The sequence below is a fragment of the Ochlerotatus camptorhynchus genome, unplaced genomic scaffold (assembly GCF_037179485.1).
Source record: "Ochlerotatus camptorhynchus isolate MF236.1 unplaced genomic scaffold, CSIRO-AGI_Acam_v1.1 ptg000472l, whole genome shotgun sequence".
NCBI classification, from domain to species: Eukaryota; Metazoa; Arthropoda; class Insecta; order Diptera; family Culicidae; genus Ochlerotatus; species Ochlerotatus camptorhynchus.
The window spans coordinates 1,112,101-1,129,449 of NW_027040958.1; the positions used below are offsets into that span (position 1 = coordinate 1,112,101).

At 40.4% G+C, this 17,349-nt stretch overlaps 1 protein-coding gene across 1 annotated transcript in view; it reads left to right on the forward strand.

The window, feature by feature from the left end:
• The first annotated feature begins 387 nt into the window (after positions 1–387).
• The window catches only part of LOC135712356 (arrestin domain-containing protein 17-like), a 31,173-nt gene continuing 14,211 nt past the window's right edge, over positions 388–17,349 (forward strand). Inside the window, exons 1-3 of the mRNA XM_065235346.1 lie at positions 388–584; positions 15,258–15,595; positions 15,652–15,831. Coding sequence (XP_065091418.1) covers positions 464–584; positions 15,258–15,595; positions 15,652–15,831 — 639 coding nt within the window. The 5' untranslated portion in view covers positions 388–463. The remainder of the gene's footprint in view (positions 585–15,257; positions 15,596–15,651; positions 15,832–17,349) is intronic.

Here is a 17,349-nt window from a genome sequence, read left to right on the forward strand (position 1 = left end):
GGAGTTTAATATTTTTTCCATGGAACGGACTTCGAATCCTGATGCGGATGACCAAGAGTAAGAAACTTTTATTTGTGGTGTAATTTCCCAAACATCAATCAAATTTTCAGCCAAATGCACGCAGCTTTTACAACCGCTTCCGTTCCCTGCTTATCGAAAGCCTTAAAAGAACTCGAATATCTTATTGTGCATAAGATACTTCTCGAAACAAACGATGATGGAAGAGGCTAAAAGTATGGAGCTTCCAGCCAGAGCAGCTTCTCCCACGCGCGCAGCCCCCGTGTTTGTAAGTTTGTTGGTTCTCTGACTCGTGTAGGTAGTCAGAGCAGGCAAACATACGCTCGGCGAAGCAACACAACCGACAACAGTTGATGCAAGTTTGTTTCGGTGTGCGGAGCAAGTTCACCGTGAATTTAGTTGTAACCTCAATTGCTTGTTTTTTTCGCATTATAACAACACAGGAATGTCGAAAAAGTTGTTGAAATTCCAAATTATCCTCGATAGGGATTCGGTGCTCTATCTGCCGGGTCAAGTGCTATCCGGGCGGGTGCTGCTGGAGACGCAAGAACACACAGCTGTTATGGGTGAGTGCGCTTCTCGGGACGTGCTGATTTTAGAAAATTGAAGGATGTGAAGCAGTATTCTTTTTCTTTTTAAATGGAATCCAAATAATTTGTTGAATTACATAATAAGGTGAAACGTTCAGTGATATTTAAATACCTTGCTATTAGTTTCGTGACAAATCGTAATCATTGTGTTGTGTCGATCATATATCAGTGTTACATAGTCATCGATCTCGAGCGATGACCTTGCAGTTCCCCTGGACGTAAAGCGGCCACTACCAGGGGAACGACACTTATTTGGATGCATTTTTTTTTAGTTTAGACTTCTCTGACGTTTATGAATTGCACAAGTATTAGTGCTGAACTTGGGGCATTTGACAAACGTCAAAGAAGTCTATAGTAATTATTTGAGATTTTCGGCGAAAAACATAATTGATTGTTTTAAAGCTTATCGGTATCTAAGGTAATTAATCGGTTTGATCGGTATTTACTATATTTTTGCCGTTTTTGAAAGCGACAATTTTAATGATGGTGACGACTTGAGGCGGGACTTGAGGGGAATTGCTTTGTTCGACGGCTTTCTCAGTCTTAAAACAATCTTTAATTTTTTATTTTTTTTCTTTTAAATTATCGTTGCCCTCAAGTGGTGATCAAAATTGTGACCAAGTAATTTTTTCAATTAAATATCATTAAATAACCAAAATCTGTAAAATCAGCCACAACAACGACTAAGCTTTTGACAATAACGACAAACAATGTTTTCCCTTGAAAAAGGCCACAACCGATGGCCGAAATGTCGGGCAGATTACATCGTAGTCGTTGTAGTGTTTTAAGACTGAGAAAACCGTTAATCAAAGAAAATTTTAGCTTTTGAACTATGATCGAAAAATTCCGAAGGAAAACTCCGGGGAATGTTTGAATTAGCCTCTGAACGAAGCTGAAAAAACATCCAGAGAAAGACGAAAGAAGCTCTCCTGGATGAAGTTCAAGGAAAATTCTAAAAAAGTTGGAAAAACATCCGGGAAACTTCCAAGACACAAACTAAGAAACTTGTGGCAAAAATATAAATAAACTATCAAAAAAAAAAATCGAATGTCACATGCAAAGGAAGCCCAGGAAATCAAAACTAAATTTCCAGAAGTAGCCATTTCCAAAAGAAGCTCGGAAAAACCATCCAATAAAATTCTATCAAAAAAACCTTTGGCTTATGGTCAAACTTACAGAAGAAGACGAAAGAAATTTCTGGGAGAATTAATTGAACTTCCTGGAGGCGCTGGCAGAATCTTCCTAAGGTAGATTGGAAGAAACATCTGACGGAAGTGGGAAGCCAGAGCGCTTACGGAACAGTCGAAATTAACAAGGACATAATTCATAAAACATCCCTGAAGACTGCGTAATTTCCCTGAAGTTTTCAGAACATTCCTGAAATGCACTTAGGAATAACCAGAATTCCTTCAAATTCCTTAAAAGTTCTTGTAATTTTCCTGAAACTAGGGGCTGGTTTGGTTCTCTGGTCATCCTTGAAGCGTTCAAAATTTCCTTGATTATAATGAGAATACCGAAATAACTCTAATCATCTTTGAAGGTCTCTGGATTTTATTGATGTTTACGAAATCTCTTTAGTGCTCTCACAATTTTCTTGAATTTAGTGTAACGTCAGCATTGCAGTTCTCTGATATTTTCGATTTTTTTTTTAATTTTTTTAAGGGATCAAAACTGCCATTAAAAAGCATAGAACTTCCCAAAAAATGTTCTTACATTGTTCTAATGTTCATGTAACTTCCCTTACGTTTCCTAAATTTACATGAGCATTGCTAAAGTTTCCGGAAATTGCCTCACTGAAATTAATTGATCTGTCCTGATGTTCTCTGAGCTCTACTAAAGTTTCTGAAAACCATTAAATTTCCCTGAAGTTCTTTGGACTTGCGAAGTTTCAAAAACACTTATGATGATTCCTTAAGTTCACTGGAGTTTGCTGGACTTTTCTGAAATTTCCGGGTTTTCGAATTTTAAAAGAAGCTAATGAAATTGTCTTTGATTTATCGAAACTTACACAAAATTCTGGACTTTTCTGTAGTTTCAGAACTTTTTAAATGTTCATGCAGCTAGTGTGGATCCGAAATAAAAATCTTATAGCATCCTTCAAGTTCCGGGAAAGTTGAAAAAACTGGCAGGAGGTGATGACAGAATCATTCGAGTGAAGGCTGAAGAAGCTTCCAAGGTCAGGTGGAAGAAAATACCAGGAAAAGTTGGATAAAACTTCAGGAAGTTTAAAAATGAATAAAAACTTCCGGAAGTTAAATAATGTTTAAACAAAATATTTCTCGATTTCCTAGGAATTACCGGAAAGAGCCATCGACTATTTCTCGATTGATGGGTAGCCAAAAACGGTGAGGAAATGCAAACATTAGTCGAAAGAGTATCAAGCATAAGGCATCTTTAGAGATGATTGTTTAGAATGTTGAAGGCTCAAGATCTATGAGGTATTCAAAAAGATACAAGTCTCTTACAAAAATTTTCTTCAAAATTCGAGTGCGGGCAGGCAATAATAATTTATAATCGATATAAAATCTCAAAAATCGGTATTCTGAGGAACCTTATCTAGTTCGGAAATCGGTATAAATACCGACAAATCGGCAACGCTGGTGAGGGGTGTTAAATATGTTCAGGGGGATATGGGGAAGAGGATAAGGTCGTGGCCAGGGTAGACGCGACACGCGAAACGACGTGATGCGACTCACGCAAGGAATAATAATAAATAATAAAATTCTCTTGAATTGGTCACGTCGCGAATCGCGTCTACCCTGGCCGCGGCCTAAGTGTAAAAAAGGTGAAAAATCTCGCGTCACTTTTTGTTCTAGTAGGGTGCAGACAAGGGAACTCTCGGATAACGGCAATTAATAAATCTTACTTAATCAACGAGTTCTTTATTTAGTCCGCTCAAGTACGCGTCGTCGATTCAACTGATTTCTACACTCTCATCAGAAACTCATCATATTTAAGTAAATGCAGAGGGGCGTGACACTTTGGGTAACCTTGAATTTATCACAACACCTTCCCTCTTTTGCAAAACAAACGCAACAGATTTAAGAAACAATAAAATCTCTATACTTAGCTGGCATTCTGATTTCTCTCTTCGGACGGCCCCGACTCATGGGTAAAGACAACATCTCTCCTGGAATAGAACTGACATTCACAACATCGGACGTCTTATCGGTGCACGGTTCAGCCTCTTCTACGTTACTGGTGTGAAATGGTTCATCGGTCAGAACGGCTGTCTCCGCTCTTGATGTTTGTGGAAGATCTACAGGCACTGTTGATGATTTGCTTGTTTCCACCATTGGAGATCCAATTGATGCAAAAGAAACTGCAGGTTCTTTGCGAGGCTTATTGTTTACAGCATCCCGACGATAATTGGTTCCGTCCAAATTAACTAAGTATGATCGATCACTAAGTTGATTACTGACGAATCCCGGAGACCAGACCTTAGATGATTGTGGCCGTGCTTGAACGTACACTGGCGATCCAATTTCTTAAGCTGGCATTTGACGTGAGTGCTTATCGTAATTGTACTTGATCTTTTGATGATTCTTCCTGATTGCTTCTGGAACGCCTTCAACGACTTTCTGCAATCGATTCGTTGCCGGAATTGGTATTCCACAACGGGTACTGCGTGAGAACAATCTGGATGCAGGACTAGTTCCGATATTGTTGGGTGTGTTTCTCCAAAGTTGTATTACGAACCAAAGATCCTGTCCTGGCTCATTCGCTGTACGGATAAGCTGTTTGGCGATTTTTACAGCGGCTTCCGCCTTACCGTTGGCCTGTTGGTGGTGTGGCGCAGACGTAGAATGTAGAAATCCCCATAGTTTTGCAAACTGAGTCATCTCCTCGTTTACAAAGTTAGTTTCATTATCGGTAACTACCAACTGAGGCGTCCCGTGACAAGCAAAGTTTCGCTTACACGCATCTATAACAGAAGCCGGTGTCAAGTCCTTTATCAGATCTAACTCGAAATAATCTGAATAGTGATCAACTGTCACTAAGAAATTTCGTTGCTTTCCTTTGTATGCTTGAAAGAAAACGTCCATTGACACCAATTGAAACGGGTAGATTGGTACGGCGTGGCTCTTCATCGGTGGGCTTTGCTGGGATGCTCCAAATTTGGCGCATATTGCACATTCTTGGACACGATCCTTAATCTGTCGACTCATTCCCGGCCAGAACACGTTGGTTCTAGCCAATCGCAATGTGGACTCAATGCCGGTGTGACTGGTGTGCAACTTTTCAATCAACGAACGATGAAGCTTTGCCGGGATAACGATTCGATCACCTCGAAAAACCAATCCACTTTGACGCTCATGACGATGTTTGTAGAAGGGTTTTACAGGAGCTGGAACTTGATCCACTTTTTCCGGCCATCCATGATTGATGTACAGCAGTATTGTTTGTAAGGCACTGTCGCTTACAGTGTACTCAATAATCTCATTAATGCGATCGTCCGAAATACTTAGATAACTGCTTAGATCGATGTTTTCTACTTCGCCGAAGACTCTGTATATGTTCATTTTCCTGTAGTCTTTCAAATCATTCTGTGTATTGCGAGATGGCATCAGCTAGAACGTTATCTTTACCGGATACAAACTGGAGCTGGACGTTGTACCTTTGCAGTTTTAGTAGCATGTGCTGCAACTGCTTCGGAGCCTTGAGAAGCGGTTTCTGGAAGACGTTTATTAGTGGTTTATGATCTGTCTTCACAACTACCCTCGGGTTTCCGATGATTATTCGATCAAACCGGATACAAGCGAATAGCACCGCTAGAAGTTCTTTCTATATCTGAGTGTAGTTTTTTTTTCCGTTTGTGTCAGTGTTCGCTATGCATAACCGATGATCCTGTTGTCCTGGCATACTGCTTCTCCGAGCCCGAAAGAACTAGCATCACACTCAATCCAAAGGGGTTCCTTCACATCGTAATACTGAAGGGTTTTGACGTCGGACACCATTGCCTTGATCTTGTCGAATTCCTTTTGTTCAACGGAACTCCATATCCACTGCACTTTTTCGGATATCAGCTTGCGTAGTGTGTGGAAATTCACGCTAAGGTTAGGAAGAAATCTGCTAAGATAATTCACCATTCCTACGAACCGCATAAGGTCCTTACGGTTTGCTGGAGCTGGATAGTTTTTAATAACTGATATCTTCGACTCATCGGCCTGAAGGCTCCTATCGGTAAGGACATGTCCAAAGAACCTAACTGACGGTCTACATAACACGCTTAAGCTTTATATTGCACTGATTAAGACCTTCAAAGAGTTTCTCCAGACAACGGTTGTGATTCTGCATCGCCTCTTCCAAGGTTTCACCGCATCCAAAAATCAACAAATCGTCCGCAAGACATTCTACTCCATCGAAATCTCCAATCGCCTTCCGCAACTTTAGCTGGAAGATCTCCGGAGCCGATGATATTCCGAATGGCAGCCTTATCCAGCGGTATCTTCCAAAGGGAGTCCAGAAGGTGGTTAGGAGGCTGCTGGCATCATCAAGAACAACTTGCCAGAACCCTTTCCTTGCATCCACCGTTAAAAATACTTTTGCTTTACCCAATTCCGGCATGATCTCATCGAGTGTATTGAATTGAAGATTTGGTCGCCGAATAGCTTTATTCAAAGGCATAGACAGATTCTAAAGGACTCACCTGATGATGAGCAATTTACTAAAAGTGTATTGCTCACCCAGTCCGTGTGACGGGATTCCTTCACGATGATACCGTCTTTTTCCAGTTTCAGCAACTCTTCTTTAAGTTGTTCATGGAGCGCGATCGGTATGCGCCGAGGTTGTTGGATCTGCGGCTGTACAGTAGAGTCGATCTCCAATCACACTGTTCCTTTCATTTTTCCGTAGCCACGAAACACTTCAGCATATTTTTCCACTATGCGGCTTGCTTCGATACGGTGAATTTTCCAGGTATCAGAGTCTTCAGAAAAACCAGGTTGCTTGTATGTCACCGAGTTGCAGAATTTCACTAGCCCCAACTCATAACATACGTTCGCAGATAGCAACGGACGATGGTCAACATCAACGACCTGCAGTACTAATTTGTACTTTTCTTCTTTATGGCGACACGGAATTTTCACTTCGCCGATTACCGGAATAGATCCTCCACCAAAGCTCTGTAGTTTGAATTTTGACGGAAAAAGAACTGAATCCTTTTCACCATACAACATGCGAAGCCAATTGTAACCGATAAGGCTCGTGTTTGCTCCGGTGTCAAGCTCGCACTTCACCGTCTTCCAGCGATCACTGATTTTTAGATGTAAATCTGCCAAGATATGGCCACCACTGGATGCATTGTTGTGGACTTTTCCAATTTCCCGCTCAAAATCCGATTCTTCAGATGCACTGGTCTCGTACGATTCACTACTGTCACTCGTGTCATCGTCTTTCAGCACTTCCATGACCTTTTTCTTTCCTCTTTTCTCCCACTTTTGCTTCGGGCACATCTTCTCAAAGTGGTTCTTCTCTCTGCATCTTCTGCACTTTTGTCCATAAGCAGGGTAAAAACCCTTTTCTAAGACGTGACGTCCTCCACAGAATTTACACTTCTCTCTTCTTTCCATTTTCGATTCAATTTTGTTCACTTCAGAGGCACTTTCACAACCGAGCTGCTGGATCCGCTTTGCAGAAACTTCTTCCAGTCGACAATCATTAACGACTTTTTCGAGAGTTATTTTACTATTGGTTGTTAAGCTCTTTCGGAGGTGTGGCCATTAATTAGCCGTCACGATTTTGTATGTAATAGCACGATCTTCTTGTTCCCCCAACTGACACGGCTTCACCAACATCTTCAACTTTGTGTGGAATTGATCAATCGTTTCCAGCTCTTGTTTCACAGAGAGAAACTCCAACAGATCAAGGTTCATATTCCGCGGACGAACAACTTTTTCTTTGATAGCAGCGAGAGCTGCTGCTGGTGTGCGACGCTGTTCTTCCGTCAATTGAAAGTTGAAATATTTTCGCAACGCTTCAAATCCTATCATTGATAATAAATAACCGACTTTCTTCGGTTCCTCTTCGGCAGACCACTGATTCATGCCAATTGCACAAGCGTAATTTTCCCAATTACGCTTGAAAAAATCAAAATTTTGTTCCATATCCTCTTCCAGACATAGCGGGGGAAGTTGAGGAACAGGCTGCGATGGACGAGGATTTTGTACCTCCACCTGCGGGGCAGCCATACGATCCAAAAGAGCACCGGACACTTCATTTTGCCGTGCGAGAAGCTGACGTAACTCCTCCATAATTGCAACGTAAACACCGCAGTCACAGTAGGAAGTCCGTGACCAAACGAGTCACCAATACAAAATCAGAGAAAAAAATACACGAATAATTTCCCCTCTTCTCAGCGACGGGAATCATACACTTTCGTTATTCGGCAAACACACTAATACAGCTACAGATAAGCTTCTCCTTTGACTACAGCTTTGACTGCACACCGACGAACAAAGGAAGGAAGCCCTTGCTTCGCCGATCCAAAAAGTCGCGTGATTGAAAAAACAATTCCGGATGGTTGTCAGCACTCCAACCACCAACAATTCGCGACCACTTCTGACACCATGTTCTAGTAGGGAGGGAACTCTCGAATAACGGCAATTAATAAATTTTATTTAATCAACGAGTTCTTTATTTAGTCCGCTTAAGTACGCGTCGTCGGTTCAACTGATTTCTACACTCTCATCAGAAACTCATCATATTTAAGTCAATGCAAAAGGGCGTGACACTTTGGGTAACTTTGAATTATCAGAACACAATCACAATTAGGTCCTGTCCACATTGATCGATTATCTCTTTCGTTAATAACTTGGCTGCATTCATGTTTGAGGCTATTTTTTCTATATATTTTGTTAAAAGAAAGTATTACCAACCGGTGGAAACTAACGATTTTAAATTGGCTCACTACTTGACTTGCCTATTGGTTCCAAGCAAATCGATTAACGTACCCCATTCTAGGCAAAATTCTAGTACTACACAATGTTTGTTTTGATTCGCTATGAAAGTATGACAGATAAAATGAGGGGTTCGAGGATTTTCCTATGTTTCGAGGGGTGCATCGATTATCTTGGGACCGAAGTTAGTAACAGAGCTAAGTCAACAAGTTGAGCACGTTTCTTCGGGACCTACTAGTCTTAGAGTTACCTCTATGGTATTACCATAGAGGTAACTCTAAGACTAGAAGGTCCCGAAATAACGTGCTCAACTTTTTGGCTCAGCTCTGGTACTCTCTTCGGTCCCAAGCTAATAGATTCACCCCTCGAAACATAGGAAAATCCACTAATCCTTCATTTTATGTGTCAAACTTTCATGGCGAATCAAAACAAACATTGTGTAGTAGTAGAATTTCGACTAGAATGGGGTTCGCCAATCGTTTGCTTGGGACCAATAGGCTAGTCAAGTAGTGAGCCAATTTAAAATCGTTAGTTTCGTATTGATTGTTGGTATTACCATAGAGGTAACTCTAAGACCACTGGGTCCCTAAGAAAATCATTATTATTTTTGGCTCACTCAGTACCAGAACAACGGTCCCAAGCAGTCCCAAGCTATTTCACTCACCCCTGCATGTTCTGCATGAATCCACACACCCCTGATGTTATCTGTCAAACTTTCATAGCGAATCAAAACAAACATAGTGTAGTAATAGAATTTCAACTAGAATAGGGTACGTTAATCGTTTGCTTGGGACCAATAGGCTACTAAAGTGGTGAGCCAATTTAAAATCGTTAGTTTCGTATTGATTGTTGGTACATATTACTGAGCGTATTGGACTAAACGAACAGGAGCAGAGTTGTTAAAGAAAAAGAGAGTCGAGAAGAGAATCGATCAGTGTAGATTAGCCTGTTTGAAAAGTGATGCAAGAAATCTGCTGCAGCCATATTAATCAAAGGTCAACGAACGAAATCAGCAGTGGCATCGTGCCCGTTCGGCACCTTTCATGCTACAACAAACCGACGCCAGGTTGCTCTTCTCCGTCGGATTCAATCCAATCGAGCCATCACTTCATCCTTGGCCTTCAGAACATCTACCATTTTGCCGACGATGTGAATGTGTATCTTTCTTGTAGTAAATTCGTTTATTATTTAGTTCCACCCTGGATTGGCTATCAAGATTGGGTTTGCCTCTTTTCTGACAATTGTCAGTTTGATTGTTTGTTTTTAAAATCTAGCTCAGGTTGAGGTTCACACTGATAAAAAGTTCATTTTCGCACCAGTTCCCACCCAGATAAAAAAACGAATTCTCGTGTCACTTTTCAAATAGATCATTGGTCAATTCTCTACATAAAGTCTCTTTTTCGTTAATAACTTGGCTGCATTCTTATTTTTGGGCTAAGTTTTCCACATAAAACTGTTTACATCATGCTAATAACACAGAGAACAGACATCCAAGTCAAATTCCTAAAGTGTGTAAGAAATTTAACTGCTATTTTGAATAGACATTTGAAATTAGCAATATCGTGGTGGCCCAAGTGTCGCTGCCCATAGAGATTTTCTCGCCTGGTTGTATTGGTGCACTGTGTGAAACCAACAATCAATACGAAACTAACGATTTTAAATTAGCTCGCTACTTGACTAGCCTATTGGTCCCAAGCAAATCGACTAACGTACCCCATTCTAGTTAAAATTCCAGTACTACACTATGTTTGTTTTGATTCGCTATGAAAGTTTGACAGATAAAATGAGGAATTAGTGGATTTTCCTATGTTTCGAGGGGTGAATCGATTAGCTTGAGACCGAAGATAGTACTAGAGCTGAACCAAAAAGTTGAACTCGTTTCTTCGGGACCTTCTGGTCTTAGAGTTACCTCAATGGTGAAACAGTGGTAGCAACAATCAATACGAAACTAACGATTTTAAATTGGCTCACCACTTTAGTAGCCTATTGGTCCCAAGCAAACGAATAAAGTACCCTATTCTAGTCGAAATTCTAGTACTACGCAATGTTTGTTTTGATTCGCTGAAAGTTTGACACATAAAATGAGGGGTTATTGGTTTTTCCTATGTTTCGAGGGGTGAATCGATTAGCTTGGGACCGAAGAGCGTACCAGAGCTGAGCCAAAAAGTCGACCACGTAATTTCGGGACCTTCTAGTCTTAGAGTTACCTCTATGGTGGTAGTGAAAATCCGAGGAAAATACATAACAAACTGCTGACAAACTCAACTACTTTACACATGTGGCGATAGACCTCCGTTAGCGTGCGTCCGTTAAACGTCACTAATCTCTATTGACGTCGATGACCGGCAGACGTCCTCTTAACATAAATGTCAAAATTGTTGTGAGCAAAACATTGTTTGTTTAAAACCGATCAAAACATGGGCCGCAAGAGCTAGTTTTATTGATGCGCAAATAAACCAAGCGAAATTCTTTTCACAATTTTCCTATGGACGCTGAATTGCCCGAACTATAGGAGACTTTCTTCTCACGTGGAGTCCAAGCGCTTGTAACGAAAAAGTTATGATGCGACTGTGGCAGATAGAGTTGGTATAGAATAATAATCATGTACAAAGACGAAGCAGTGAAGCTTCGGTTTGTTCCCACATTGCATGTATGTGTGCGTTTCATTGATTATCAAATCAACGCTACACCCTGACTCAACTATAGAGATTAGTGACGTTTAACGCACGCACACTAGCGGAAGCAACTCCGTGTAAAGTTGTTTATTATTTTCCTCTGGCTAACTTAAAAAATGTATGAAAGTAGACCTGTCAAAATGAGTTTGACATCGATTTGTTATGTATTTTCCTCGGATATCCACTAGCACGCTCTCACATATCGCACCAATACAACCCAACGTGAAAATCTCAATGCTCAAATCGTTCGTGACATTATTGTACGACTACACGCTGACACAAATTTACTCAACTTGAGTGTGGTGCTATACGACTCAACTTTCTTTTTTTCTGTGTTCAAATAATTAGTTACCATTATTTACCATGATTATTATTCTATACCAACTCTATCTACCACAGCGACCACTTCCCCGGATGCTTTCCGAATTTCTGGAAGAACGGATTTCAGAATTTAAATGATGGCGGATTGGAGTTCACACCCTCACTTAATCATTTGAAGATACGCCGCCAGTGAACTAAAAAAAAAATCAGTTTTGCTCCTGACTACTATGTCCAGTTAAAATTGGAACGATAAACGGTTGTAGATCTACAGGAAACTGTTAAAGAGCTTAAAATAATAATGGTTCCGCAGAAACTGAACTAATTTTAAATTGGCTCACTACTTGACTAGCCTATTGGTCCCAAGCAAATCTATTAACGTACCCCATTCTAGTCGAAATTATAGTACTACACAATGTTTGTTTTGATTCGCTAGGAAAGTTTGACAGATATAATGAGGGGTTCGTGGATTTTCCTATGTTTCGAGGGGTGCATCGATTAGCTTGGGACCGAAGAGAGTACCAGAGCTGAGCCAAAAATTTGAGCTCGTTTCTTCGGGACCTTCTGGTCTTAGAGTTACCTTTATGGTACCAGAGCTGAGCCAAAAAGTTGAGCACGTTTCTTTGGGACCTTCTAGTCTGAGAGTTACCTCTGCACTGAAACAAAACATCATCCTGGCATCGAATGATTATTGCCTCACTCAAGCCCTATAACTTAATAGTCTGATAATTCAGATGATTTTGAAATGATCGTCATTCGATTTATCATCTGTTGGAATATGAATAAATCAAATGATAATCATCCATATAATGAATGATTTAAGATCGATTTTCAAAAACCAAAGTAGTCATATATCAAACATTAAACCATACACGGTAAGAAAAAATACTCAAAAGTAAGTTCTTTTCACTCATCTCGGCACTATAGTACAGGAACCCAAAAGTAGGTAAAGCGGGTCAAAGTAGTTTGCATTTACTTGTGTGCAATTCGTATGGTACCCAAAAGTAGGTATATGTGATTATACTCAACGTTGGGTTCCTACACTTTACTACCCCTGTTGGGTGGTTTTGCTCCCCCGTTTTTGACAACATTAGAAGGAGAAAAGGAGACAAACTAGTCAAAAGTAGGTAAAAGTGAACTGGCCGTTGGGTTCTTTTTTCTTACCGTGTAGGAAATCGTATTGTTTTCAACTAATTATAAAATGAAATTATATAATGAAATTTCGGATGAAAATCAGGTGGAAAACATTAGATCATGTTTTGCAATTTATTACGATTATATGATTTACTAGTTTTGATTTAAACTGAGCTAGGTCCTTGAAAGACAAATGATGACGGTGATGTAGAGCCAACCGAGGGGCAAAAATGTTGTTATACAACAGATTGATGTTGGCTTCGTAGACCTGGCCATTGCTCTGGCTCTTGGGAAAAGTTTGAAACACTAAAAATGAACACATGAATAATACTCGCGTAACATTTGAAACGGGCCTATATATATATATATATTTTTTTTTATTATAGTCATTTTAACACTCTTGGGTTATTCGTGACTTGTCCGGGGGTGAGATTTGAACTCGTGACTTTGGCGTGAGAGGTATGGATGTTAACCACTACGCCGGGGTCGCCCCCCGACGGGCCTATAAACTTTTGTAAAAAAAAAACTTGTTAAGCCCATTTCGTGCGAACCGAATACACCCACGCAAACTAACAACACAATCGGGTAGGGGAAATTTTCCCCTTCCCAATAGTGCTCTTGATTTGCGTGGGCGTACTTCGGTTCTCGTGAAAAGGACCTAGGAAGTTGTTTTCAAAAGTTGATAGGCCCTCTTCAAAAGTTACGCGAGCATTATCCATGTGTTCATTTTTAGTTAACAGGGCCCCGCTGCACTCAAAAAATTCCACACGTCATCATCATGTGTCTCACACTTAATTTTGCGCTTATTGTGAAACACATCCATTTCATGTGTGAATCTTATGCTACACACTAATCGAGTCAGTACGGTTTTACTGAGTTTTTGAATTGCGGAACTGTTCGGTAAAAGTTTAAAAAACTGTGGAAAATTTATTAATTAGAAAATTTGCTCTGAACTTGTATATGCTTAGTTATGTTAACCCCATTTAATGATAGAAAAAAAATTGGTCGATTTCATTGATTCCTTACGGATAACGGTCATTTGAATTTTTACCGACTTCTTCAGCAATTCAAAAACCCAGTAAAAAAATACTGACTCCTGTAAAAAAAATCTTAATGTGTATGAACCATGCCTGAACACTATGGATTTGAATTGTGATATACTTGGATTCTATGTGCCTCATATGGTGATATCAATAGCTTTGCACATCCTAGTTCAATATTCTACGACTTCTTCTTTACCGACTCTAAACATGAATCGAAAAATATATAAACAAAACTTCCAGAGGCCATAGCTTTCACATATCTTTTTAATGGGTCTGATTTGGGACTCGATCGTGGACTGTTGGGAGGTATGCTGCTGCTGGAGTCTTCGTTCGATCTCACTGTGCCACGGTTGTTCTCATATATGAGGCGGGTTGATAGGATAAAGTCACAACTCTTGTTTTCGATGTTTACCTTTCTGAGCAAGCAATTCGCATCGTATTGAAATGCAAAACACTTTAAATTCATCTGTTTTGAACAGTAGTGTGATTCAATGTGCAATACACTTGAATAGATAGTGAAAGGTTTTCAACATTTCAAATTTTTAAACACTATAAATTAACGTGTACAACACATTGAACCAAGCTGAAATACACTTAAAGTAATTGTGATTGTGCGTTTAAAAAATCAAGTGTTTAAACACTTGACACTTTTTGTCGAGTGAATGAACTCAAATCCATCCGTGCACTCGTCTATAGTTCTTCAGGGCTATTAGGTTCTGCAGCGTGACGTTACGAATGAACTCAGTGTTCATTGGATGAACTTTTAGACAGATCAGTGGCACTTAGGCTGTGAACCATTTGCTGAGTGACATTTCGAAAGTTATTTTCTATGTTCGAAAATCCCCGTGCTGTCGATCGACCGGTTTTCGAGCCACGGTTGTCAAAATTTAACTTCTAGTCTGTCAGAAATAACCATGCTCGTGTATCGATAACTTTCCATCTGTCAAATGTTAACCAAAAGTTAAAAAAATCGCGAAATGGTTCAGAGCCTTAGAATTGTTTTCCAAATAATGTAATTTTGAAATGCGCAGTGAAAGCACAAACGAAGTGACAGACGACTAACTGGCGAAGAAATCAATTAAAATAATAAGGTTCGTTGTAATAGAATTTTGTTAGAAGCTTGTGCCATCAGCCACCAGTTGGTCTAATTTTTGTTTTAATTTGAACAAAGTTGATTTTGTGTGCAATGGTCTTTGACAGCGTGCAAAGAGTGTATCATTTTGTCATTTTTTTATGCATTTCAATTTTGAGTAGAGTGAAAGAGATAGAACCAAAACATTCTAGTACATTTAGTGAAAATGCTAGTACAATCCAGTAGTAGTGTTGCCATGTGGTACACTGAAAAAATGCAATAGCAGGTTCGTCACCAAAATTTTCGAGCGCTCCGTCTGTCACTTCGTTTGTGGTGAAGGGATGTTGGTCGCAGACATTGCAGAAGTGTAATTTACATCTCACTCCAGTCTGAAAAATTATCGAAAAACCTACCGAAGAAACTGAACTGTCATCCGATTGAGGTTCACCCCGGCAGTGCACAACCTAATTGCTTTGACTTCCACATTCATCCACCCATTTCGTTCTCAGGTCTCTACTTCCACGTGCTGGGCGAATGCACTGTGAACGTAACCAAGGTAACCCGCCGAGACAAATCGCACGACAAGGAGAACTACATCGATTTCCGCATGAAGCTGCTGGATGATTTCGACAATAAACCGATCCTCTTGTCACCTGGAGTGCACTGTTTCCCGTTCAAGCTGGGACTGCCGGTATCGCTGCCTTCCACCTTTCTTGGACAGCACGGTTATATTCAGTACTACTGTAAATCCAGTTTGAAGGAATCGTCCGGTATTACCCACAAGAACCAGCAGGTCTTTATCGTGCTCAATCCGATCGATCTGAACCTGGAGGATCCAATGCTGAATGTGAGTGTGACAAGCTTATGCAGACAAGCATAACGAATGACTCTTTTGTGTTGTAGGACCCCCTGGAAGCCAGTGCCAACCATCGGGTTGGAGTGGGTATGCTCGGCGGGACGATCCGGTGTAACGTGGGGCTTGACAAACGGGCCTACATTCCAGGGGAGAAAATTCTACTCACCGGTGAGATATACAATCAGAGTAATGTGACCATCAAAGCGGTGAAATATGCACTGATCGAGGTAAGCTGGCTTTCTTGCGTGCTGCCAAAATGCAAGCTCTATGTATTAACATGCACTAACATGCAGTACGCGGAAACATTGTGTTCTCTTCCAGAAAAATCACGAGCCGTATGGCTGAGAAAATTAGTTGCTTTTGAGCATTATCTTTTGTTTTCAAGATCTTCCGCATATCAAATCAATTTAAGAAAAATCAAATATCAAGATTCGCATATCAAATCAATTTATAAATTCGTATACAGGAGAAATTAATCTAATGTTGGCCTATGGATCTCAGATTGGGCCCATCGCTAAATATCTGCTATTTATCAATTTAATCTAGATCAACGCGTCATTGTCCCGTCCCGGTACTAATGGATATTTTTGTCGCTATTGAAAATTTAGTCGATTGCTAAATTTATGTATGGGCCCAAGTTACATCCATTTTCTCTATATTCGAGCAGTTCAACGCCAAATGACGAATCGGAAAAATTCGACCTTCTCCAAATTTGCATAAAACTTTGCATACTTGCGTGTTATAGGCAATCTTTCACATTTTATCAAAAATTCGGCCATTTTGGATATTGTAAATTTTCACAACATGTCCTCGATGCCATTTTTCAATAAATTGTAGCACGAAAACGTCATTTATGATCTAAATGATGTCTGAGACAAAGCTGTAGATAAAAATAAAGGCTTCCTTTAAAAATAAACAAGATACTTTTTAGTTATTTGGAGTAAACATTAAAATAAAGTATTCAAAACTCAAATATCTCAAAAAGCATATTATTAATCATCGCACCTTGTTTTTCGTAAACTGTTTGCAGATTGGACAGACAACGATTACCGTTCCTTTGTCAATTCGACTCTTTGTCCCTTCGACCTTTTGTTCCTTCGATCTTTTGTCCATTTGTCCTTTTGTCTCTCTATGTTCAATTTGACCTTTTGTCCCTTCGACCTTTTGTGCATTTAACCTTTTGTTCATTCGACCTTAAGTAAGTAATACTTACTTAAGGGTCCTGTGCACCACCAGCGGTGCAAAGAGCCTACGTGAAAGACTTCCTTCCTGGGCGGCTGCTCGCTTTTGCCTTGACCTGGGCCCAGGTCAGATTCCTATCGACTTGCTTAACTTCCTTATTGAGGCTCCGCCGCCATGAGCCCCTGGGTCTGCCTCTGCTGTGATGTCCTGCCGGATTCTAATCCAGCGCTTGCTTGCAGATTTCGTTTCCGCCCCGTCGAAGTGTGTGGCCGACCCACCTCCACTTTCGCTCTCGAATTTCTGTTGCTATCGGTTTCTGATGGCATCGACGATGGAGCTCGGCATTCGAGATCCAGTTGTGAGGCCATCAGGCACGAATTATATACCGCAGACATCGGTTGATGAAGACTTGCAGCTTTTGAGTGTTCTCCGCTGATACACAACACGTCTCGCCGGCGTATAACAACACAGATTTCACGTTCGAGTTGAAAATTCGGATTTTGGTGCGTTGACTTATCTGGTTGGATCACCATACGTTTCGTAAACTCGCAAAGGCAGCCCTA